This window comes from Toxorhynchites rutilus, chromosome 3 (assembly GCF_029784135.1).
Source record: "Toxorhynchites rutilus septentrionalis strain SRP chromosome 3, ASM2978413v1, whole genome shotgun sequence".
NCBI classification, from domain to species: Eukaryota; Metazoa; Arthropoda; class Insecta; order Diptera; family Culicidae; genus Toxorhynchites; species Toxorhynchites rutilus.
The window spans coordinates 277,762,922-277,788,713 of NC_073746.1; the positions used below are offsets into that span (position 1 = coordinate 277,762,922).

The 25,792-nt window shown below is 40.8% G+C and overlaps 2 protein-coding genes across 14 annotated transcripts in view; both read right to left on the bottom strand.

Moving 5' to 3' along the window:
• Window positions 1-25,792, bottom strand: part of LOC129774720 (putative transcription factor capicua) — a 139,151-nt gene that overhangs the window by 58,507 nt on the left and 54,852 nt on the right. For all 12 annotated transcript variants that reach the window (XM_055778625.1, XM_055778621.1, XM_055778629.1 and 9 more), the window contains one exon: window positions 3,453-4,429. In XM_055778625.1, the coding sequence (XP_055634600.1) occupies window positions 3,453-4,429 (977 nt within the window). The remainder of the gene's footprint in view (window positions 1-3,452; window positions 4,430-25,792) is intronic.
• Window positions 5,751-12,558, bottom strand: LOC129774725 (uncharacterized). 2 transcript variants are annotated; one of them, XM_055778640.1, is made up of 4 exons: window positions 12,332-12,558; window positions 11,459-12,273; window positions 5,880-6,116; window positions 5,751-5,821 (listed from the first exon to the last, which is right to left on the bottom strand). In XM_055778640.1, the coding sequence occupies exons 2-3, from the start codon at window positions 12,176-12,178 to the stop codon at window positions 6,102-6,104; spliced, it is 735 nt and encodes a 244-aa protein (XP_055634615.1). In that variant the 5' UTR covers window positions 12,179-12,273; window positions 12,332-12,558; the 3' UTR covers window positions 5,751-5,821; window positions 5,880-6,101. The 2 variants fall into 2 exon arrangements, with proteins under 2 accessions (XP_055634615.1, XP_055634614.1); XM_055778639.1 differs by lacking the exons at window positions 11,459-12,273; window positions 12,332-12,558 and having other exon boundaries at window positions 5,880-8,000.

Consider the following 25,792-nt stretch of genomic DNA (forward strand, 5'->3'; position numbering starts at 1 on the left):
ATAAAATAGTGTATTTAAAAAACTTATAAACATTAACGTATTTATATAAATATATATATATATATATATATATATATATATATATATATATATATATATATATATATATATATATATATATATATATATATATATATATATATATATTTTAAACCATGAAAATATTAAAATTGAACAATTTTATTCACAATTATGGTTGGCATCACAAAAAGCGCATAAAGTCCTCTTTTTCAAATTGAGTGAATTAGATTTGATCTTTTCGCTTTTTCGTCCTTTCTATTATTATATTCTACATATCGCCTTTAATTTCGTGTTGGTAGCTTTTAAAGCGTTTTTCAAAAATCTCTTAAATCTATCGAAAAACGGATTAGCAATAAGTGATAGAATCTGTATTTATTCAATTTGAACCTCCGATATGTTCCCGGAATACGAAATCCTACGTTAAAAGGTGCCAAGGCAAAAATGTTAGCAGAAAACAAGAGCGCTATTGCGCTCCCCCTGACTCAAACGGTTAAAGCTCTAGTACGGAGTCACTGTATGCGGTGGCGTAAGCGTAATTTTATGTTTTGTAACGATTACGCGAAAAAATTGTGGAACTAGTTAATATTTTGTGAGTTGTCAATTACTCTCACCAAGAGTACAGATAAATCTTTAACCTAAAAACAGGAAGTGGGTTATATCTATGGTATAACCGCAAGGGTGACGTAGGACTATCGTTGATTTAGAGATCATTTGTTCGAAGTTGAATCTAAATCCATTCTGAATGAATGAATAAATGAATATTTGGGGGACTTCGAAAACGAGAGCGTTACGTTGGAGGCACAAGGTTTTATGCATCCAATATAGGATACGAAAAACCTTGTTCTGAAGAATAATCTTCAGAAGCTAACCTGCTAACTGTACTTGATTGACAAATCACAAACCCAAATGTATTATATGGATATTTTATGGATAGAAAACATTAAAATAAACTCTTTCGCTTGAATGTAATTTTCAATTCCAAGGGGAACTGGCAGATTATTTTCCACCAACGATTAGATATTTCCACATTTTCCTCGATACTGGAAGCCCACCAGTGGTTAATACTAACTCGATAACCACCTTTTAATAGTACTTGATTGAAAAATATTTGGTCACAGTGTTACACGGATAGAAAACATTCAAATAAACTCTTTTACATGAATGTATTTTTGAATTCCTAGAAGAACTGGCAGATTATTTTCCAGCAATGATTAGATCTTTCCGGAACTTTCTCGATGGTGAATGGCATCCAAACGGAAAGAATTCTGCGCGTGTATGTGTCGATCCTTCGCCGTCCACCTCCTCCAGCACGTTAGGCAACGATGTTGTCTTGTCGATGTCCTCACGAAAAATGAATGTGTCTCACCACCAGAATATCGCTTAAGTATGCTTTTTGTGTGTGATTGAATCGAGAGAAGGTGTGGTTTACGATGGCAATTTGGAAGGCAAACTAGAGGGGAATGAACTCTCTGAGCTCGGAACTTTCGGCGACTGAGCAATAATCGATTGCGGGCGCATACAATATTGGATACGGAAATATCCTACTGATGGGGAAGAATAATCTGCTAACTCGATAACCACCTGTTAATAGCACTTGATTGAAACATATTTGGTCACAGTGTTACATGGATAGAAAACATTCAATTAAACTCTTTCACATGAATATATTTTGAAAATTCCCAGAGGAACTGGCAGATTATTTTCAGTAACGATTAGATATTTCCACATTTTCCTCGATACTGGAAGCCCACCAGTGGTTAATACTAACTCGATAACCACCTGTTAATAGCACTTGATTGAAATATATTTGGTCACAGTGTTACATGGATAGAAAACATTCAATTAAACTCTTTCACACGAATATATTTTGAAAATTCCCAAAGGAACTGGCAGATTATTTTCCAGCAATGATTAGGTCTTTCCGGAACTTTCTCGATGCTGAATGGCATCCTAACGGAAAGAGTTCTGCGCGTGTATATGTCGATCCTTCGCCGTCCACCTCCTCCAGCACGTTAGGCAACGATGTTGTCTTGTAGATGTCCCCACGAAAAATGAATGTGTCTCACCACCAGAATATCGCTTAAGTATGCTTTTTGTGTGTGATTGAATCGAGAGAAGGTGTGGTTTACGATGGCAATTTGGAAGGCAAACTAGAGGGGAATGAACTCTCTGAGCTCGGAACTTTCGGCGACTGAGCAATAATCGATTGCGGGCGCATACAATATTGGATACGGAAATATCCTACTGATGGGGAAGAATAATCTGCTAACTCGATAACCACCTGTTAATAGCACTTGATTGAAACATATTTGGTCACAGTGTTACATGGATAGAAAACATTCAATTAAACTCTTTCACATGAATATATTTTGAAAATTCCCAGAGGAACTGGCAGATTATTTTCAGTAACGATTAGATATTTCCACATTTTCCTCGATACTGGAAGCCCACCAGTGGTTAATGCCAACTCGATAACCACCTGTTAATAGCCGCGCGTGTATGTGTGTGTAGCGATGTCTTCCCAGGGAACCGTTTGTGGCATCACTCTCCTCCTGATAGATTCCCTTCTGGCCTAGGGTGCACAAACAGGCTCTTGGTGACACCGTTCATCCGCGCTTTCATGATAAATAAAAAGCTTCACCGCAACAGCGACAACATGCTCCAACCGCTGTTCAATTAGAACTGAGTGGATTTCCGAGCGCCGCTCGCTTATATACCGATTGGTGATTTCATTGGTGCCTGTTTTGAAAGCAATTTTAAGACTATTGAAACAAGTTTTTGGATCAAAAAGTAACAAGTATATAACGCGTAGCCATTTTATCTTTCGAATGAAGTGTTTATCATACCATTTCGTTCAGTTGTTTAGGAGCTATTAACGCTCAAAATCTCGGTCTCCGGCGTAACGCTTTCGTTTTCGAAACTTTGATTTTACACCCCAGTATAGAAATGAAAGACGTAGTCCTACGTCAAAAGCATTCACCATAACATGCTCCCTCAGCAAGAACACCGCACCATCTGAGTGTGACACAACTCAATCAGATCCTTGAACCATCGAAGATCGTAGGAATTGCCGCTTTTTCGTATGCATATTACACACATCCGAATGAATGATTCATCGCTGCGCTCTCTCTGGTGTCAGCGTGTTAGCATAAATTAACGAGTTTGGTTTTGAATAACATCGTTCTACTTTAAATAACAATGTTTTGTATATTTAGGCATTGTGAGCGCACAGAATACATGAGTTGGTGGTGCTGAGGGCAGAGATGCGCATTCCACATATTTTGTTTGTCCACGAACGCGCAGCGAGGCAGTATAATAGTGTCTTTCGGGTTTGAAATTAAATAATAAAGCCTGCGCGCGTTTGACTGGGATTATCGCTCGCTTGAACTATTGCCTCCCGAATGCAGTGAATAATTATGTATAGGACTTACCCGTAAGAAGCGCTGGTGTAGATTTTTTTGTTGGTGTAGTAACCATCAACCGCCTGCTGTATCCGCACCGTCTGTTGCTGCTGTTGATTCTGGGATCGTCCCAAATCGGCGGTAAGGAGTACCTGACGATGATGCTGCTGCTGTTGATGTTGTTGGTGCTGGTGCATGCTCATGCTGGCCATGCTATAGCTTTGCTGGTTAGACCGCGCTGCACTCATAGTGCCGTTATTACTTGGACTGCTACAATTGATACCCTCGGCCAACATCGATTGGTGGAGCGGTGCCATCGAAGTGACGGTTATTATTGCACCCAAATTGCTGTTACCACTTGTGACCACCGACGGCGATGCCGAACCGGAGGGTGGTCTGCTGTTTGGAAGTTCCGAGTGGCCCAAACTTATGGTTTCGTTCATGCCTGTATGCTCGTTGCTTACGCTAACATTACTACTACCACTAAAGTTATTATTATTACTATTTACTGTACTGTTGCTAGTATTGCTCCCGTTTATCAGCGGTTGTCCCCCACCGCCTCCCGTGTCCACAGCAGGCGGCAGCCCGGTGGCACCTGCACTACCCCGGTTGGATTCCATCTCCTCCAGTTCCGCCAGATCGAATTTCCGCTTCTTCGGATGCTGGCGGGGCTGGTTAATGCTTCCATTGCTGGTATTGGCGGAACCGGCCGTTGCCACCGCCTGGCTCTGAACCGTCGAGGTGCAACCGCTGCTCGTCTGTGATATCATCCTGCTGTTGGGGCTGTAGCTCGTGTCTTGATTATTGTTACTGCTGGGGTGATGATTGGCACTTTCGCTAGCACTGTTGTACGCCTGACTTTTCACATTGTTGCTGCTGCTAGTATCGGTGATTTTGGCGTTGCCGCCGGCGTAGCTGACAGGAGCCACAACATATAGCTGTCGAACCGTCGCCGTCGATTGCTGGTAGTTTACCGTGCCAACACTGCTGATGACAGAGGCCGGGATCTGCGGGAATAGAAGTGATAGGGAAATATGGAAAAGTTAGATCCGCTGTAGAATTGTTTTTTTTGTGATTTTTTTCATAGTTTGTGTCATTAGTCTTAGTCTGTTCATTATTCTATCTTTATATTCATTAATGTTTTAAGTTTTCGTGGGTACCAGAAATATATCACAAAAAAAGTGTTTAGGTATCGCAACGCAAACAACTATATTCTAGTAACTTCCATCTCATTTCAATGAAGCAGTGTTTTTTATTACATTGGAATTGTTTGACACGTTGACTGCTACGTCTGTCATCGGTGACTGACATCGAGTTTTTGGCTCAGGCTGCGTCAGTCATGAATAGATATATGAACACAGATTATTTACAAAAGTACTAAAATGTACTTGTTTTTAGCCGAAAATACAAATTTTACCATGGTACCGCTAATTGAGGGTATAAATTGAAATAATAAATAACGGTTGCGTTACAAAAATTGTTCAATTTTCAGCGCTTATTGCTAGGTCATTTCTGGATGGATTTTCGGGACTTTTTCACTAATCGACTCGAACTCTCCCTAACAATCTATTGAAGTATAAAAAATTATGAAATTTTCTATAGATGGTTTGTTAAAATAGGGTTGAAATGAGAGCATCTAATTTCCCATATATTGTGTAGACCTCTAAGGGGTTTCCCTATGGCTACGGTGACATCAGATCGGGCAGAGTTGCCAGCCTTCTAGTTTCTATTACAAGTTTTTTTAAGCATGTCAGCGAAACAGCCATAGGCAAAAAAAAAACAGTTTTTTTTTAAATTTTTAAACAATTTTGTCCCACTTTTTCATTTTTTCACCATTTTCACGTTTTTCTCCCCTTCTGGAAGGAAGATACACTTAATGTTAATTACTGTTTCCACGATTTGATTGAGGTTATCGAAACTAACTTTAAAACGTTCTACGGGATTGTGGTTGCCTGCTTTCATAAAGACGGAACACCATATAAACAGAATCATGGAGGATATTCTGCCAACGAAGCTAATAACATGACCGGTTCCGAGAAGTCATTAGGAGCTTGTCGAAGGAAAGACTGCCCAAACTTGTTTACACTAAAATGTATTTGACGCAGTATGGCCCTGTGTGTACATATGTATGTAACAGATGATATAATCGAGCAGCTGTGTTAGGAAATTTACTCCTATCTCAGCTATAGCTCGTTATAGCTGAGATAGAAGTTCGTCGATAATTTTTTTTAAAATTTTACACAGCTAATTTTTTTGGGCCAATGTACATGGTCAGTCCTTTAAATTCGATGATTCATTTTTTTCATACCTTCATACCACTCAGGCTGTTGGCGTAGAAATTTCAGATTTCGGACACCGAGTTTTTAGCAACACTCTGTCTATTTTTGTGTAGCTTTAAACTGAAATTTAATTCATATTCAACATCAACAATAATTATTTCAAACAAATTCAACTTACACTAGTGGTGTCGCTTATTTATGCTAGGATTCTCTTCCTGTAGCAATTACTTTCGATCCTATCTTCTATCGTTGTTCCTGAGGTCTTTTCCTCTAAAATGGCGATTCAATCCAACTATTCTCTTGCTAATTTCCTTTCAACTCTTCTTTCTAATTTCCGACTATCAACAATTCTCCGAAAGCTTTCTCTTTCTCCTACTGTTATGACAATTCTCCTCTGTCACTACGTTTTCCTTTCCTGCAAGGCATTTATGATTATTTCGCTGATAATGAATCTGAGGCAGTGCGCCCAGTAGCAACACCCTCCCCCCCGTAACTCTGGCCACAGGTATCAGGGTTACCACATTCGTCATTGATTTCCAGCAATGCTAACTTCGACGCAGCCCTTCTCAACACTCCCCTCGCAGTATCCACGAAAGCTTGTCGAACTCTTCCATCTTCTCCTCTCACAATTTCCTTAACACGTCCACGCGTCCAGCTGTTTCTGCTACTTCCTTCTACTACCAACACCACGTCACCAACTGCTAATGGTCGCACTTCCCCAAACCACTTTGGCCGTTTAGTCAATGTCGGTAAGTACTCTCTAGTCCATCGCCTCCAGAACTTATCCAACTGCTGTTGTACCATGCACAAAGAGTTCGAAAGTGCACGCGTATTATTTATCGCTGACATTGCAGGTTGACGAATTCCGCTCGAGCTTCCTTGAAGAAAGTGGTTTGGCGTTAACGCTTCAGATTCCTCTGAATCCAATGGTAGATATGTGAGCGGTCTACTATTTACAATCGCTTCTGCTTCGATAATCAGTGTTTGCAATGCTTCGTCATTCAACTTACGATCGTTGTTGTATGCTGTCTCCATTGCCGTCTTCACTGAACGCACCATTCGCTCCCACGCGCCTCCCATGTGTGGCGTGGCAGGGGGAATGAACATCCACTTGGTATTGGTTCCAGTGAACGTGACTGCCAATCCCTCTGCTATTTGCTCAGCCAGTAGTCTCTCTGCTCCTACAAAGTTTGTACCGTTGTCCGAGTAAATTTCAATCGGCGAGCCTCGACGGCACACGAACCGTCGAACGCAATGGATACATGATTCTGTTGACATGCTGAAGGCTACTTCTAAATGCACGGCCCTTATGGTGAGACAGGTGAAGAGAGCAATCCATCTTTTTACACTACTTCTGCCGATTTTTACTTGCAGCGGACCGAAGAAGTCTAGTCCGACGTAAGTGAACGGTCTAGTGAATGATGCTAATCGGGCTAACGGAAGGGGCGCCATTCTAGGAACATTTGGTTTGGCCTTTCTAATCTTGCACCACTGGCATGCCTGTGCAACTTGTCTAACAAATGACCGCAGCTGCTGAACGTGGAACCGCTGGCGAACTTCGTTTACAACTGTCTCCGTGTTACCGTGTCTCAAGGATCGATGATATTCGTCTATTATTAAAAACGTTACTCGATGTTTCTTCGGCAGTATGATCGGGAACTTTGCCTCGGCATCCATATGCGGTGCAGCGCCTATGCGACTGTCGGCCCGCAGAACTCCGTTTTCATCCAGGAAGGGACACAATTGGTATATTATGCTTTGCCGATCCACCTGCTGGCTATTGGACGTATCTCTTATATGGCTGGATAATTTTGCCATTTCCGTTGGATATGCTTGCCATTGCACCATTTTAAATAAACAATTTTGAGCTCGATTCAGTTCTTCTTGACTTAGGTGATTGTAGCAAGTCATCGTATTCTCTTTGCGTAATTTTAAGATGAAGCGTAGTACGAATCCGATCGATCTTAGTAAGCGGGTCCATCGTGAAAAACGCCCGAAGTCGACTATAGGAATAGTTATGTGAACTTCACTGTGCATCAGACTCACACGTAATTCTTCTTCAGTTTGATGTTGTACATTTTGTTTGGGCCAGTCTTGAACCTCAAGATATAGAAAACGAGGTCCTTTAAACCATGTGTTATCTCCACTTAGAAGGTGGGTCTTGCCCCATTTAGTAGCGAGATCGGCCGGGTTCAGTTTTGATGGGACCCATCTCCACTCATTGACGTCTGTTACAGACAACATTTCTCCGATTCTACATGCCACATATTGCTTATACTTGCGTGGGTCGGATCGGATCCAGGCTAGGACCGTAGCCGAATCACTCCAATAATAGCGTTTAGATACAGTCACTGTATGGCTTTCCAAGACGAACTGCATAAGCCTTACTCCCAATACCGCGGCTTGCAGCTCCATGCGGGGTATTGACAAGGGTTTCAGTGGAGCTACTCTGGTTTTGGCAGCGACGAGGGAGCATTCTGTTTTCCCATCTGTATTAATAACACGAAAATATGCTACGGCAGCATACGCTGATTCACTTGCGTCGACGAATATGTGTAGCTGCAGGTAATCATACAATTGGCTGTTTGCCCCGTCGAAATAGCATCTAGGTATGTGGATTTTATCAACCTCCCTAAGGGCTTCAGACCACTTTCGCCATCGTTGCCAGGCCTCCGTCGTGATTTCTTGGTCCCACTGTATTCCGGTGCGCCATATCTCCTGCAGAAGGATTTTGCCATGAACCAAAAGACAGCTCAGCAATCCAAGGGGATCGAAGAAACTCATCAAGCATTTCAAGACCTGTCTTTTAGTTGGTCGATTGTCGTTGTTTATAAGTTGTTGAATTTCTGCATTAATCGGAGTCGAAAAACAAAGCATGTCACATTCAGTTCGCCATAGCATTCCGAGTACACGTTCATATTGTTGGGTTTTATCCAGGAAGCGGTGTTCCTTCTCCTCCACTTCATTTTCGCCCAAGCTTTTAAGCACCGTTACCACATTGGACTGCCAACCTCTCAGGTCGAATCCAGCCTTTAAGTGGATCATCTTCACTTGGTTAGAAACTTCAATGGCTTCTTCCGCGGATTGGAAACTATCCAAATAGTCGTCCACATAATGGTTAGTCAGTATAGCATGCACTGCACGAGGGTATAAATCAATGAATTCGCGTGCGTTCTTGTTTTTAATAAACTGAGCAGATGAAGGTGAACTTGAAGACCCGAATGTAGCTACATCCATGAGGAAAACTGAAGGTGCCTCACTTGGCTTGCTACGCCATAAAAACCGCTGCGAGTGTCGATCACGAGGGCAAATCAAGATCTGGTGAAACATCTCCTTAATATCGGCCGAGACACCCACCGGGTATTGTCTAAACCGCATCAGTACTGACGGTAACAATGTGAGTTGGTCGGGTCCTTTGAGTAGAAGCGTATTAAGCGACATTCCATTCTTCATCGCCGCCGCATCCCAGATTAGCCGCACCTTTCCCGGTTTCTTCGGGTTTGTTACCGCTCCCAAGGGGAGGTACCAAATCCGATCTGGATCAGCGCAACTCAACTCTTTCTGAGTAGCCCGATGCGCGTAGCCCTTGGCCTGATATTCGGCCAATTGTTCATGTATACTTTTCTTCAACAGCAAGTCCTTCTGCATTCGTCGTTCCAAACATTCAAGCCGCCTTAGCGCCATGTCGTAATTATCCGGAAGTTTCACATCATCACGCTTCCACAGGAGGCCTGTCTCGTATCTATTTCCGACCCGCTTCGTCGTCTGTTCTAACATCCATTTAGCTCTTTTGTCCTCTGGTGACTCCAAGTTGTCCACAATTTTAGCACCCACATCTTCCAAAGTAAAATATTCCTTCACCATATTATGCAATTCATCATCATTATCGCGGCTACAGGCATGATATTGTACAAAATGTTTCGATGAGATCTCACCGCCTCCATAGATACACCATCCTAGACGTGTTTGCACAGCGATTGGATCATTACTGTCTCCTTCCCTGACCTTCAACGGCACGGTCAGCTTAAGATTGTTGAGACCAATTAGTAGTTGGGGGACTGCTTTGTCGTAACCCACTAATGGCAATCCTCTCAGATGCCGATATCTTGCCGAATACTCCTCGGGACACAACGACTGCCCCGGTAATGCCAACTTTTTCACAGTACGAACGTCGCGCAGAGATAATCTCTTCGAATTATTTAATCGTGACACTTCTAGTTGTAATTTCCGGGAGTCCGCTTCCATACGTGTCACATTACCTGTCCACGTAAGACATAAGGGTACTCTTTCCCCCGTCAATTCGAGATCCTTCATCAATGACTCCTCCACTAGTGTAATTGACGAACCGTCATCCAGGAACGCGTATACAGTGACTGCCTTTCGAGGACCATGAATTGTCACTGGTAGAATGCGAAACAGCAGTTGTTGTTCGGACAGACTGTGTGTGTGATTACCCGCTATCTCAGCGCTCTCCATAGCTCGATCGTAACGACTTGAGTGCAGTAGAGGATGATGGCGAAAACGGCAACCAGCTACTCCGCATGGGTTTGTATTCCGGCAGGCTCTTCTGCCATGCGAATTAAGGCAACTGCGACACAATGCATGCTCTTGTATCGCTTTCCACCGATCGTCTATTGACAATGTTCGAAAGGTGCTGCAATCACGAACTCGATGATCTTGCCTTCTGCATACGTAGCAAGAACGTTCTGTTCCCGATTCAGGTTCTGGTTCAAGCGCGTGCGCGTTTATGGAGGCCCCCAATCTATGTTTCGGACGATCTGCTGTATCACTCTTCTTCTGGACCTTCGCTCCTGAATATAACGTAACCTTACTTGCTGAAACCACTATTCCACTCATGAACATCCCGAACGTTTTCAGATTTACCTCAGGAAATTGTTGCATGAAGGTGGCCCACTCCAATTTTGTGTGTGCTGGTAGTTTTCCCACCAATTCCATTAGTAGGGAAGGATTTGACAGATGCGCCTGTTGACCGGCTGCTTCCAGGTGGTCACAAAGACTTTGAACCACCATCCCGAATTCGATTAATGTTTCGAGTTTCTCCGCCTTCGGTGGTTGCACTGCACGAACCTTTTCCAGTAGGGTATTGACTAGTAGTTCCGGACGTCCATAAAGGAGGTATAGTGTGTTGATCACATGCGGCACTGATTCAGGAAGGAGAAGGCGACTTTTCACGGACTCGTAAGCAACACTTTTCAAACACCTTTGGAGTCGCGCGAGATTTTCTGCGCTATTAAATCCGCACGCGACAGTTGAATTCAAGAAACTGCTGATAAAGATCGGCCAATCTTCCGGATCTCCGCCGAAGAAAGGCAAATCGCGAGGAAGTACTTGACGAGCTGCCAGCTGCGAGGGGGTGGGTACTAGATGAGGGGGTAGCTGAATATCGCGCGGTGCAAACGCGTTCAATTGACAGTGGGAGTTCATATTGTTCTGTGAGACTCCTCCAATATTTTGTAAAGGGACAAAATTTTCATGGTTGTTCCTAGGGTGTGATAAACCTGGGTCCAAGCATGCTGTTGTATCGTGAACGTGTGAAATTTCATCGCGGAATGACCTTGAGCATAAAGGATCTTGTACGAGGTCAGTTGTCCCAAATTTGGAAATCATTTTCTCATAATAATTCTCACCTATCAGTGGTGTAGTGCGTGCTTTTATTGCATCAAAATGTGGATTTACATGTGGCTTACCTTGTGGTATTTCGGGGGGCACGAGGGCTGGATAGTTACGCTTGCTTACCGGTGGGGGGATGGGTGGTTTTATGCTACCTGTTTCCTTCGCATATGTTTTCGGAACTGCTCCAGAAATAACTCCACTGGCCATGGGGAGATCTACCCGATGAATTTCGAATTGCTGAAGCTTCCGTTGTGGCTCACACAGCTGTCCCTTCTCCAGTGGTTTTACTGCTGGCTGAACGTCCTCATGATGTTTCTCCTTTTCAGTCCCAGCTGGCTTTCTGATCACGCCCGGACCTTTCTGTTGATCTCCCACAGCATCGACACCAACTCCGTGTTTCGCTACCCACTGTTGTACCTGTTCCATACTGGTCTTCCTGCTTATCCGACTTCGACCGCTTTTTCTTTCGGTTTCTTCTAGCTGCTGTTCCAGAATCTCGTACTTTTTCCGTAGCATCTCTTTTTCATACTCGAACTCACGCCTCTGTATTTCACGTTCTTCCTCCATCAGCTTTAACTTCAATGTTGCTCGAGCCGAAGCATTGGACATTGCTCCTGTCGATGAGCCAGCATGAGATGTAACCTGAACAGGCAGGCATTTGCGGCACGTCCAAGGCCGTTCCGCAATCGTCGGTGTGACCTCTGCACAACTCATATGCCACCAAGCATCGCATTTATCGCATTGTACGAAATTGTCGTACTCGTCGGGGCGCGAACAATTAACGCAGCTTCCCGACCTTCCTGTTATCGGCGTCGTCGGATCGGTATCAGCACGCGTATCCATCGCGTCACTAGTTTTAAAGTTTGTTGGCGTAGAAATTTCAGATTTCGGACACCGAGTTTTTAGCAACACTCTGTCTATTTTTGTGTAGCTTTAAACTGAAATTTAATTCATATTCAACATCAACAATAATTATTTCAAACAAATTCAACTTACACTAGTGGTGTCGCTTATTTATGCTAGGATTCTCTTCCTGTAGCAATTACTTTCGATCCTATCTTCTATCGTTGTTCCTGAGGTCTTTTCCTCTAAAATGGCGATTCAATCCAACTATTCTCTTGCTAATTTCCTTTCAACTCTTCTTTCTAATTTCCGACTATCAACAATTCTCCGAAAGCTTTCTCTTTCTCCTACTGTTATGACAATTCTCCTCTGTCACTACGTTTTCCTTTCCTGCAAGGCATTTATGATTATTTCGCTGATAATGAATCTGAGGCAGTGCGCCCAGTAGCAACACAGGCTAAGTCCCAGAAGGTCGATTTTTGACCAAAAATTATCGAAAGACAACAGATCTCGAGGTTTTGTGCATTTTTAAGTCATTCGGCATCGAAAAAAAAATCGATATTCCCTTTTTCCCAAAAATTCCTTTTTTGAAAATTCAGAACTTTTGAACTACTGGACCGATTCAGATGATCGATGTATTGAAATTAAATTACTTAGTCTATTTTAGAAAAATATGATCCTTGCCAAAAATTGTTTTCGTAATTATTGGTTGTCTTTGTTTTTTGGTGCTTTCATGCCTTTGGACTAGAGGGCACTATATATTTTTTTATTTTTTCATGAAAGCTAAGAATCATATCCAAAAATCAGAGATGTTATTGTTTTCCTTTTTAACACTTTGACGTCCGCACGTTTCGTAAAAAAATATTCGCATGGCGCCGGCAGCGCTTATTCGGGTTACTTGGCTTGTCGCTGCTCGTTCTTGACAATATCGGAAAATTATAAATTGTTAAGTTTTACTAATCTCATCGTTAGTTTTCATAAGTTCTCAACCATGTTCTACTACTTTCATGAAATTTCGAAAATATGCATATGTAAATATTACAAACCTGTCTATATTCCCCCACTATATGTCCACGTGGGTAATCATCGAAAAAATGTTCTACTTTTCGGTCTGTTTTAATTTGAATTAAAACATTGAAAAACATTCGGGCGATTAATTCGAGAAACAGTATATTTTTTTCCTTAATTAAAAACAGTATATTGACATGCAAGAAATTGCATTTAAGTTTGGAGAAACATGAGTTTCGAAAGATATAATTCAAGTTCTTGTCATATTACCTTATTTCCCCACCTCTTCAACTTATAAAAACTTAAAACTTGATGGCGTGTGTAATTATTGTTACCTAAAAAAAAACTCAACAGAATGCAAACGATACTTAAATGCCGTCGTCGGCCACTGAGATACTATGCGAACGTAATCACTGTGGTGTCGCCGGACGAAGTGTTAAGTTATGAATTTTCAAAGTTAAAAAAATCAAATTTTCTCCCTTTTCCGAAAAAAGAACACATTTAAACTTTTAGTCAACTGGACCGATTCAGATGATCGACATAACAAATTGAAGCTAATGATCTAGTCTTCTTTGAAAAAATATTACATTTGGGGAAAATTTGGATTCTCATTTCTGTAATTATTGATTGTGTTAGTTCTCCATAGTTTTCTCGGTTAAAGATAGAGGACGCTATATTTTTTCTTGAAAGCTACATAACATATCCAAAAATCAAAGATGTATCTTTTTTTTTTCTTTTTTGAGTAATGATTTTTCAAATTTAACTTGTTTTCAGTCTTCGTTCAATATTTCTATGTAACTAGATTAGATCTATGCGACTAGAATCCAATTGTTTTTTTGAGACTAGCTCATTGACTTCGATTTTATACGTCGATTTTCTGAATTGGTCCAGTAATTCAAAAGCTATGTTGTTTTTGGAAGAAAAGGCAAAAGAGGATGTTTCGGACTATCGGTTGGCTTTGAAAAATCATAACTTAAAAATGACAAAAATCACATCTCTAATTTTTTTTATATGTCCATAACTCGATACCTCCCTAACTCGATGCCTCCCTCACGGCACGGAAGATCGTAAAGGAAGTTTGCGGGGCAACCGGTAATCCTGTTCACCGACGAGAGCATGTTTACCGTCGATCCCGTATCAAATTCCAGAACCGATCGCTATATTAGTTCTCTTCCGCTAAAAAACGTGGCCGACGTCCATGAAAACGTGTATTTGACGAAGCATCCTGCTAGCGTTATGGTGTTTGGGTTGGTGGCTTCCGATGGCAAAAAAAAAAATGAACCCAGTGTAACAAAGTAAACACGGAGTTATATCTCGGCTTATGTCCAATCACTACAACCTAAACGCGCATTTCTATCGCATTTGGCTCGCAGCAAACAATCTTTGTGATTGTGGCGATGGCTACCAAGACATCGAGCATATTGTCTGGTCGTGTATCCGGTTCCATGCTGCTCGCTCTCAGCTCTCTAGAGCACTGAGAGCAAAAGGCAGACAATCGGATATCCCCGTCCGGGATATCTTAGGTAGCTGTGATCCTGATCTTCTGCTTCATCTATACCTGTTCCTCAGAAACGCCGATGTCAACGTTTAATGATGTTTCCTTCGTTGTGTCCCTGTTTCATATCCCTCCTATCCGATCTATAAACTTTTACTTAGTCGCGGCAATACATACACACACTCTTTACAGATACACGGGCCAAAGGTTGTGCAGTCCACTGATCATTCAACAAGAGCCAAAGGTTATACCGCTCATGACAACTCTACAAGAGCTGATGTTTGCGCCGGCTAGTGACCATTCTATCCTGGATTCCTCGAGTCGAGAAGACGCACCACGCTAGATATGGGGTACTGACTAGGGGGGCGTTGCTGATTAATGGTCATCTGCATCCCAATAGGAAGTATCCCGTGTCGGGCACAGATACAGATCATTGAAGACAGCAACATCACAATTACGAAAACACTTGTAATACTAACATCGAGCCAACCGCGAGTAATCGGTTACATATTACTAACATAGTTATAAGGCAAACATTGTCGAAATATTGAACTCTCGGCCCCGTCAGGTTGACGCCATATGAGCCTTAATAAAAATATATATTTTGGATAAAAAAAAAAGTAAACACGGAGGTCACGTTGAAAAATTTTCAATTTTGACTTTGCTCAATGGTGCAAACATTATTACACATACGGTAATATGCATTTTAAATCCTTTAAACTTTTGATTACATGCTCTATTTTCAATTTTGTTGGGTGACCCCCTATCTAGAAATCAAAGACGTAGTCTTACGTCAGAAGAACGGATGGAATAGATTTATCCTATCAAGTCTGAGAATGTGGCAACGCTGAGTCTCAGGCTGTTATATATTCCACCAACATTTTTCCACATTTATCTGCATCAAAGCAACAACAAATTTGCCCGTGTGATGCAGAAATACAAAAGCACTCTTCACTATACAGCAAGAAAATCGAAGATGGTGCATCATTTCATCAAGCCTCCACCTCGGATTTGAAGTTGCGAAAAAAACTGCACCGCTATGTGCGATATCTTCCATTAGCAACACACCATCAACTTTCCGAAGTGTTTTTGCTCTTGGACATCGCATTGAGCAAATCCTATGTGTGTGATATCAAAATTGATGCAATCATTCGGCAAGATCTTTGAACAGAAATTCTAAATGTGGAAATCTGCGTTTCACTAATTTCAGTATGAGGTTTACGTGTGTACCGATTCCAGTGCATCAAGCCACGATGAAGCATCTTTGTTGTACACGAAGCGAGGCATGTTGATGAATATTCCATTCAGTATGGCGTTCGAAAATTCAACATTCTCAAGAAGCCGCGACATTCAGGAAATTTTGGTGCCTGGCTAATATGAAAGGTTCAGCTGCATTTTCTCATGTTGTGCGTTTTGTGACATATTCAGGAAGCGTTCTCAACTCATCGTAGCCACTGAAATTGTTTTTATAAGTAATATGAGGTTGAAGCCAAAATTGGCATGCAAACTCCTGTATTCATTCTATGTCAGAACACACCAACTTTTTTGCAACAAAAAAAAAATCCCACCACTTGATATATTCCATGAGCAGATAATTTACCATCCGGGGGATTTTTTTGGGTTTTTAATGAATGCGCGAAGGACGAGTTTTTTTTGCAGGCTTCTCCAAGGAAAGTCGAGTTAATGAGCTTGTTTTTTTTGTTCATACAACGCGGAAAAAATGTATGTTTGTGCGTCTCGGACCCCTTTAGCAAGCTCTTTTCATTAAATTTCAAGAGGAGCTGAAGTAATCTGAACACAAGATGGAAGACCGAGAAGGAACGCAAATCTTTGTTCTTCTAACCCCTTTTATTATTTTTCCTCTCTTTTTGCACATTCTATTTCTCCGGTAATTTTGAATGTAGAAGAAAGGCTTCCGGCTTTAACTCCCCGAGAAGAGTGACTTAAAGGGGGGATGGATGGCCACCAGAGAGATGGTTGTAAAAGCTTCATAATTCCGGAACAACCTCAGGCACAAAAGTGTCTCTCCTTCGTCTTAATTCAGTGGCACATTTTGTGAGTTGGGATGAGCGGCTTTACCACAGTGACCAGCCGAAGCGGTGTTTGCACTGGATGAATTATACTAACCGTTTTTTTTCCAAGAAAAAGCTTTCGTCGCTGAAACCATCACCAAAACGCAAGACCATATAGTCTTGGTCGCTTAACACCTCTGTTTAACAAACAAAATCTAAAACCTGAAACATCGTCACTCCCTGCGGAGAAAAAGTTGACGCTAGAGCAAGTTTGAAGAAAGTTTAACCTGCCGATGATGGCAGGAACAGGTTTTATCACCTCGCACTTCTTTCTTCTCCCTTTGCTCTTTTCGTGCTTATCTCATGACAGCCGCAATATATTTTGTTTAATTTCGAAATGAATTTGGCTTCTGTCTTACGCCTTGGGATGATAGGATGAGGTATGCGCGTCTTGCCCCTGCACAGTCCTTCAACATCCCTCCTCACCACATCTTCTCACAAAACACCGGGTACCGTTGGCGAGACGGCTCTCCGCACTGATTTCTTTCAGGGTGCGCGCGTGTAGAAATGTGAGACTGAAAAAAAACAGGTAAAATGGAGGTTTCACGCTATGGTCAGATTAAAAAAAGTTAAAGAACATCAGTGTGGTAAATACAACTATAACAAGTGTTCTTCTTGGTTTTGTTTCAAGTGAGTTACATATAAGATGAACATGCTTCTGGCATGGTTCCTGGCATCACACGAAATAAACGAGCGAACATTCGTTATTTCGTTTGTGTTGATAGTTATTCTCGAAACGGGGACAAATTAAAAGATCAAGAAATCAAGAATGGACAGGGATGCATAAGAATCTCCGCAAGGGAACAGCTCATAGTTGATGTCTCCTTGCAATCTCCCAAAACGAACAGCAGAACCTTCCTGATCATCAATACAAAGTTGACAATCGGATCATCGCTTTTCGATTACAGCCGGTTTTGTTTGACGTTGTCGAAAAGTGACCCACTTTTTATCACCAGTTACTATCCGCTTCAGAAATGGGTCAGATTTGTTGCGATGCAGCTGCGATGTTAATTTGGACCAGAAGATTTTTAATTAAGTCAATTTGGTATCCAGATGCTAGCGTTATTTACATTACCTTCGTGTAAAACTATGAAATATAGCGTATTTATCGTTGCTTTTTCAATCTTTGAAAGGGGGGGGGGTCTTTTTTGTAACCTAATTGGTTGTATGTCCGCTCTAAATTGACCACATTTGTGTGTTACTATAGAATAAGTACGTCCACGCAATAATCACCAGTGATCGATATCCAACCTTTCTCCGGCACCGTACTATTTGCGCAATTATTAACATCAATTTCCCCGTTGTACGGTCCAACGGAACAAAATTTTCCCCCTTTTTTCAAAAATTCATAGCTTTTGAACTACTAAACCGATTCAAATTGAAGCGAAAAGTTTTTATCTGGAAAAATATAACATTTGCAGAAAATTTGGATTTCGTTTTCGTAGTCATTGATTGTATTTGTTTTTTTATATTTACATGATTTCGGGACCAAGGGACCAATATTTTTTCTTGAAAGCTGAGGTTTTTTACATAACATATCCAAAAATCAGACATGCATTTTTTCCATTTTTGAGTAGACTAACTCATTGGCTTCTATTTGATATGTTGATCATCGCAATCTGTTTAACAGTTCAAAAGTTATAACTTTTAGTCATTTTTGGAAGAAAAAAGGGGAAAATTTGATTTTCGGGCCAACCTAAAATGGAAATGGGAATCTCAATGAAAAAACAAAAAAAAAACAAGTGTCAAATATTTCGCGATAAAGATAAAAACTATCAATTTTAACAAAAATCTGAGAAACACTATATTAGTTTGGCATGGAATGGCTGTAAAATCATAGAAACAAACATACAGGATGCGACAAGGAAAAAAAAGTTATTTCTCTCAAATCCCATTTTTAACTACTTGGAGCAATAATATTAATCGAGTTCAGTTATGATAACTTATCTTTATTAGTTTTTTTCAAACAAATTTACTTGATGTGTCCTACATCTTTGTCAATGACATTCTTAAGACAACACCGGAAGCCAGAACACGATTTTCGATCGTAGTCCTCCGACATTGACTGCCATGTGCGCGTTATGACAACTTCAGGGTTCTCACACTAGGGTGAGATGTTTAGCAGGCTGTGCTTCAACATACGCCCGAATCGAATAATCCAACGGGTTAAGGTCCAGAGCACTAGGGGGCCACAAATATTTCGGTCAAAGCTTCATGTTTACCATCAGCCAGGGTCCGATTTTTCGGTTCACATGGAATCCCATCCTGTTGTAAGACAACGTATCGATCCTCAAAGAAGCTGGCCTTCAACCAGGCAAGCACTTGGTCCTTCAAAATACCGATATACACTTCAGTATTGACTCAGGCGCCATTTTCAAACCGTTGGACGCCATCAGGCCAAACATCATGACACAAGCCGGATGTTGGGTTTGGAACTTATACTTCACTTTCTCTAGAATATTTTCGAGTTTCTTCGTTAAAATAATCGGTCTGTAAATCTGTTGGACACGGCATCGATGCTGAACAGTTTTTGCTGGAGAACAGGATTATCATTTTCCTTCTCTTCAACAAAGAAAGCAATCTATTCAAACAAGACACTCATAGTTCCTCTACCCGCTTCGTGAACAAGTGGCATTTCGCTTTAACTCTGGAAGATGCATGAATATCTTCTTCGATGATTCTTCGCATGGATTCTCTAGAAATGTTGGCTTCCTTGACAAGTTTCCTGATTGAACTTTCCGAGTTACGAGCAATATTTGTAAGGACCGATTTGATCACGTTTGGCGTTTGGCAAACCGCGGACCTACATTTTCCGGTTTCCGCTGCTTAGGACCATCCTGTAGAAACCTTTTCGATGCGATAAACCGTGGCCAAATAACATCCTACTACTTTGGAGATTCGACGTTGGTGCACCTTCACTACGACTGATTGCCAGTTGGTGCTCTGATTTTGTGCGAATTGTGTACTATTCTCGCAAGGGCAAGACGATTGAATCAACCATCTTCAGTTGCCATAACCTTTTTCAGAACAATTCAAAATTTGTCTGAAGTTTTAAATTTCAAATTTGTTCCAAATTCATTCCAAATAATGAAAAAAGGCTAAACAAGCAAGATAAATAGAATAATTTCGCAGACTTACGTCAACAATGTGGTCATGTTTTTGACACCACTCTACTATTTTTTAATCAGTGAAGGACGAATTTTGAGGAGATTCGTTCTTGATTTTAACACACACATAAATTGAAATGTATGAAAAATTCCATTTGAACCGATAAATTTATGTTTACCATCTACTTTTGATGTAGGACAATGCCTTTCTTTAGTGTTCCTGGTGTAAAATAACAATTCGAAGACGAGAGCGTTGGGTTTGGGGTGCAAGGTTTTGAGAGTTAAGTGGTATTAACGAATGAACGACGACTGACTGTCACTTTATTCAAAAGAAAAAAAAAGGTGTACGAGTGATGTATCTCACTTATTGCATCATAAACTTTTATAATAGGGTAAAAACTGCTTCGAAAACAAACTATTGAAACTGAAAAAACCTTTAATAGGGGTACCTAAAAATTCATCTTATTCATAATTGAACAGCGATTGATGCATGTTGTCGGCTGTCAGAAAATTTACTATAAATATTATGATCCCAACATCAGTTTCTATTTTGCTACCATGTTGTTGAATGGACGAGCAAATTATTTCGCCTCAAAATGCATTCTATGAATATGTACGAAGCAGGCATAGAGCAGAGCTCGTACTGGTTTTCATACCGTTAGGTGGAGAGTGTTTGTGTATGATTGAATCACACGTAAGTATTTTTAATTTTATGCGTTGTTATAAATTGCCTGTGGCTACAGTGGGTTGCCAGAAAAAGGGATGCATACTGGCAATAAGAACACAAATCATTACCTCCAGATTTTGCTTCGCGTTACGATCCAGTGAAACTTATGCCTCGAAGCTTCTCAAACCAGCTCCAACGTTGCATGCTCAACATAGAATTGTGAACCACCTGCCATTTTCGTCGCGTCCCTTGATGACAACTTCGGGCTCCGTTTGAAAAGTCACCTCTTTCGAATGAGTTTTGGGATCAGCCTTTGCTCTTCTGTCACCTCCGGGTTTCCTATCAGTGGTCAGACAAATCTCCAAATCGTTTCAGGACATCATGCGCCGTGAATTTGGGATAATCCAACAGACCAGCTAACTCACGAGTAAATACTCCGGGATTTTTAATGCGAGGGTGTACAATCGACGCGCTTGTTCAATTGACGCCATTATGTAAACTTATGTAAACTCATCCTGACAACAAATGCATACTGTTATTCTATATACTTCTACAAAAGTTTATGATTTTAGAAAATTTTTACTCATGAAACAAACGAATGAAAGCATTTCTTACCTTCCTTCGTGTAACAACCATCATCTTAAAAACATCCTTGTATTTGAAAAATAAATACTTGTGAACTGTTCAACTCCATCATTACATCAAATCGCGTACACACCTCGATGAAAAGCAACAGTAGTAGTAACAGCGAGTGAGTGGCTGGTGGTGTCGCACTTCAGAGCCTCAAGATTTGTGCGTGGGAGATAAAAGCATTGGAGGCACAGCATGACATAATCAACTCCACCACCACCCACACGCATCCGTATTTTCTTCCTTGTTGTGCGTTAACGCTAAGAAGGAGAATTACTCAAAGACTATTGTGGGGTTCTCTATCCTCTCGAGCGGGTAACAGGCATTTGAAGTTCCGTCGTCGTGAAGTCATTTCCATTGCCTCCCTGTGAGAACCCGGTTACAGAGTCACGGATTTTCCAAGGTTCTGGAGTGGTGCTTTAAACTATGGATACAAATACTCGGAAGCTTGGGTTCGTGTGTACCTTGCAATGTCGTGCCGCAAGCGAAAAGTTCTTGCCTCGATTGGGGGTAAATGATGGGATACTTCCCTGGGGAGTGGGAAAATTAATTCTCTTCTCCACCGGATCCCGTTACAGAGTCTTATAAATATAGATTCAAAACAAATATACATGTACGTGCGAAGGAAAGAAATTCATCCCTCTTTTCTCTTTGCACACTTTTGTGGATGGGATGGAACAGCAACACATCTGAAGGGAAATATATCACCACATAGATAATTTCTTTAGTTCCTCGGAGCAAAACTGAGACGATTGCGAAGGGGTCATTGAAGTTTAACAGTGAATGGCATGGGGCGAATACTCTTTCGCCGTATTCCCAAATTCTACTTTCCTATGGTGAAAAAAAATCTTTCTTTTCACTCAACTAATAACTCGATTTTGTAGAATCCGAAATCAAGTACAAACCATTTCTTTGTGATGAGATCTTGTGAATGAAAAAACTTTTTTCATTTTCTATATTATAGAAACCGATAATAGAAACTGAGGGACACGATGTACTGCAACCAGTAGCTCATACGATCACTAACTGGATGATGACATCAGTTTCAGCCGAAACATTTTAATATTTTGCTAAAATCAAGCATCAGACTGAATTCCAGGCGTATGGCACGGTTGGCGAATATGGGATCGTTGTCAGCTGAGCTCTGGGCAGATACCAGTCGTTGCATTTCTAATAATGCTTTTTCAATTTATTAGGGGAAAGTCGGGGTGATTTGGATCACCCCTTTTTTCTCGAAAACTTGGATTTTTATAATGCCATCTCTTTTTATTGTTGAACCCTATGGATCTAATGTAAAAAACTTTGGTAAAATTTGCCAGGTGAAGGGAAATTTTTTTTTTCTCTATTATAGTGACTTTCAACACATTCCGGCTGGTTCGTCACTTTTACTACCATTTTTGGAAGAATGTCGGGAGTGGGAATTAAACTCGTGATCTCTGCGTGAGAGGTATGGATGTTACCACTACGCCAGATCACCTCCGCAGGTGAAGGGAAATGGTGGCATGCACAAAGCAAGCACTTTGATTGTAAGAAAATGTAAGTTTTTCGATCGTGGGTTTAGGGTTTTTTTCCGCTGATTAAACAAATTTTTTGTATATTTTGCAGTGAAAATCTGTTGGTCTACAGAAGAGAAACCATTTGATGCAGCGAAACTGTAAGATTGACAACAATAAATGAAATAAATTGATTTTAATTTTTGCATGCTGTGTGTGGTGATATAGACACGTTTCTGTGGTCATTGGTCATACAGGTTTGAAATTTTCCTTTACCTAATGCCGCGGAGCTATGAAAAAAGGATGGATAGACAATGTAGGAAAAAGGAGGATTTTCTTTGTGCAAAGCAAGAAAGTGTTTGAAATTGCTCGAACAACATTGAAAAGCAGCAGGAACTGGAAATGGTCAATCATATTCTCGACCTGTAAAATCAGCTAATTGTTTTGACGTCACATTATATCCGGGAAATGGTATTTGAACTAACCGAAAAAAATGAGCTTATACATCCGTTCAATCTCAAAACTCGCTCAACCGAGAGAGATTGGTTTGGCGGATTCATGAAGCGCCTGTCACATTCGATAATGATTGACTTGCAAGGATCTTCCCGGGTTGGAAATTTTCTTGACATGCCTTGAAAAAACTTTTGGCCTGAAGTTGAGATTATTATTATGTTAATGTCGATACGGATAGGACTATTGTTTTTCTTTTACAGTTTTTGCCTATTCATAATGTTCGATTGATAGAAATCCATGCCTGCAACAGAGTCAGTTCGCTTTGATTTTGGTTTTATAATACTGTTCTTTTAATTTGGTTAAACATTAATATTATCTATTAGATAAGTCGGCCAGTTCAAACCTTTGTAGGGGTATGAGGTAGGTCATCATCATCTTATAACGCCATCCTTTTGTAGGGGAAGTGGGGGCATAGTGGTCACCCAAAGGAATATGCCCATTTCCAGCGCCCACATACCGATTCAAATTCCGTTTCTCGAAAAATATTAAAGTTCAACACATTGTTCTTCAAGATAGCAAACGTCTTTTACTATAAAAATTCAAAAAATCGAACGTTTTTTTGCTTGAAAGAAAGTGATTACCTAGCTGGGGAAAAGTGGTCACCCGCACATATCAAGCGAAATGGGATAGATTTATGGGTTTTTTTTTCGTCCAAATTTGTTCAAATCATATTTGATATTAGGGTGGCAATGGATGTATGGAAAAAAATGCATCATCGAATTTCAAAAACCGACCATGTACATTTTGTTTATTGTCCCAAAAAATGACCTGTGCAAAGTTTCAGCTCAATCGGACATGATTTGGGGGGCCTCAAAGCGCTCAATGTTTTGATTTTTTTATCCTTGAATATCTGCCAAGGGGGGAGTAAAGAAAATTTGGGAAATAATTTTTTTTTTCGATGACAAACGACTTAAAAATGAAACTTCGAGATCTAGTGTCATCTCGAAAAAAAATTTTTGGCCGAAATCGATCTTTTGGGAGCCTGAGAAGTAATGAAGGCATGGAAAATTTTTTTTTCGTATTTAAAGAACCGACCATGTACATTTTGTTTATTGGCCCAAAAAAAGACTTGTGCAAAATTTCAGCTCAATCGGATATGATTTAGGGGTGCCTCAAAGCACTAAAATTTTTGATTTTTTGGCCACTCAGGCTAAGTCTCAAAAAGTCGATTTTCGGCCAAAAATTTTTTTTCGAGATAACAACAGAGATTTTTATGTCATTTGGCATCGAAATTTTTTTTCGATTTTCAAATTTCCTTTCCTTGGGAGATTTTGGAGGATCAAAAAATCAAAACTTTGAGTGCTTTGAGGCACCCCTAAATCATGTCCGATTGAGCTGAAACTTTGCACAGGTAATTTTTTGGACCAATAAACAAAATGTACATGGTCGGTTTTCAAAATTTTACATGACCATTTTCGCTGCCACCCTAAAGTACATGTATGAAATAAGCTTGGCCTATTCACCTAGAGTCTCAATTTAAATTTTCTTATGCATCCAAAAACGTAGTAAGAAACACATAACGTTCCGCATAATGAGGCTTGGTTTAGTTGGAGTGGCATATTTATCCAGGGCCAAAGCCACAAAAGGATCTTCTTCAAGAGCAGAATGTGATGAGATATATCAGCTTTAGTAAACAGAACATTGTAAGTTGTTATTCACCTATGACCACTTTGTCCCCAAACATCAAAATAATTTCTATGCTCATTAATCGCTGAGATTAAACAAAATATCTGTTCACCTCTCCTAGAATATGTGAACAGTCGTTCAAACTTATGTCTTGTCCAATATATCAGATTCAATAAACAAAATTTTACGAGAAATTCCTTAGATACCATGCGCACAGAACTACGGCCGAATGGCTATCGAGAGAGTAATTTCTGTTTTTATTTGTATTAGGCTGTCAAAAAAGTCCTGCGGTATTTCCGCGAGGTGTCGTTGTAAGCGCGTAGTTCTAGTTGTATTCATTGTATCGAGTCATACTATAGCTTGTTGGAAAGGTATTTTTGCGCGCTATAATATAGTCCTTGACAGTGTTTTGCTTGGTTGAGTCGTTCGTGAGTTATAGTGTCGCAAATATGGAGCAAAATAAAGAGAAAATCCGACATATTTTACAGTACTACTAAGACAAAGGCAAAAATGCATCTCAAGCTGCCAATAAAATTTGTGCAGTTTATGGACCCGATACAGTTTCCATTTCCACCGCACAACGATGGTTTCAACGTTTTCGTTCTGGTGTAGAGGTCGTCGAAGATGCGCGACGCTCCGGAAGGCCTGTCGTCGAAAATTGCGACAAAATCGCTGAATTAGCCGAGAAAGACCGGCATAGTAGCAGCCGTAGCATCGGCCAAGAGCTGGGGATAAGTCATCAAACCGTTATTAACCATTTGAAGAAGCTTGGATTCACAAAGAAGCTCGATGTATGGGTGCCACACACGTTGACGCAAAACAACATCTTTGACCGTATCGACGCATGTGAATCGCTGCTGAATCGCAACAAAATCGACCCGTTTCTGAAGCGGACGGTGACTGGCGATGAAAAGTGGGTCACTTACGACAACGTGAAGCGCAAACGGTCGTCGTCGAAGCCCGCTGAAGCGGCTCAGACGGTGGCCAAGCCCTCATTAACGGC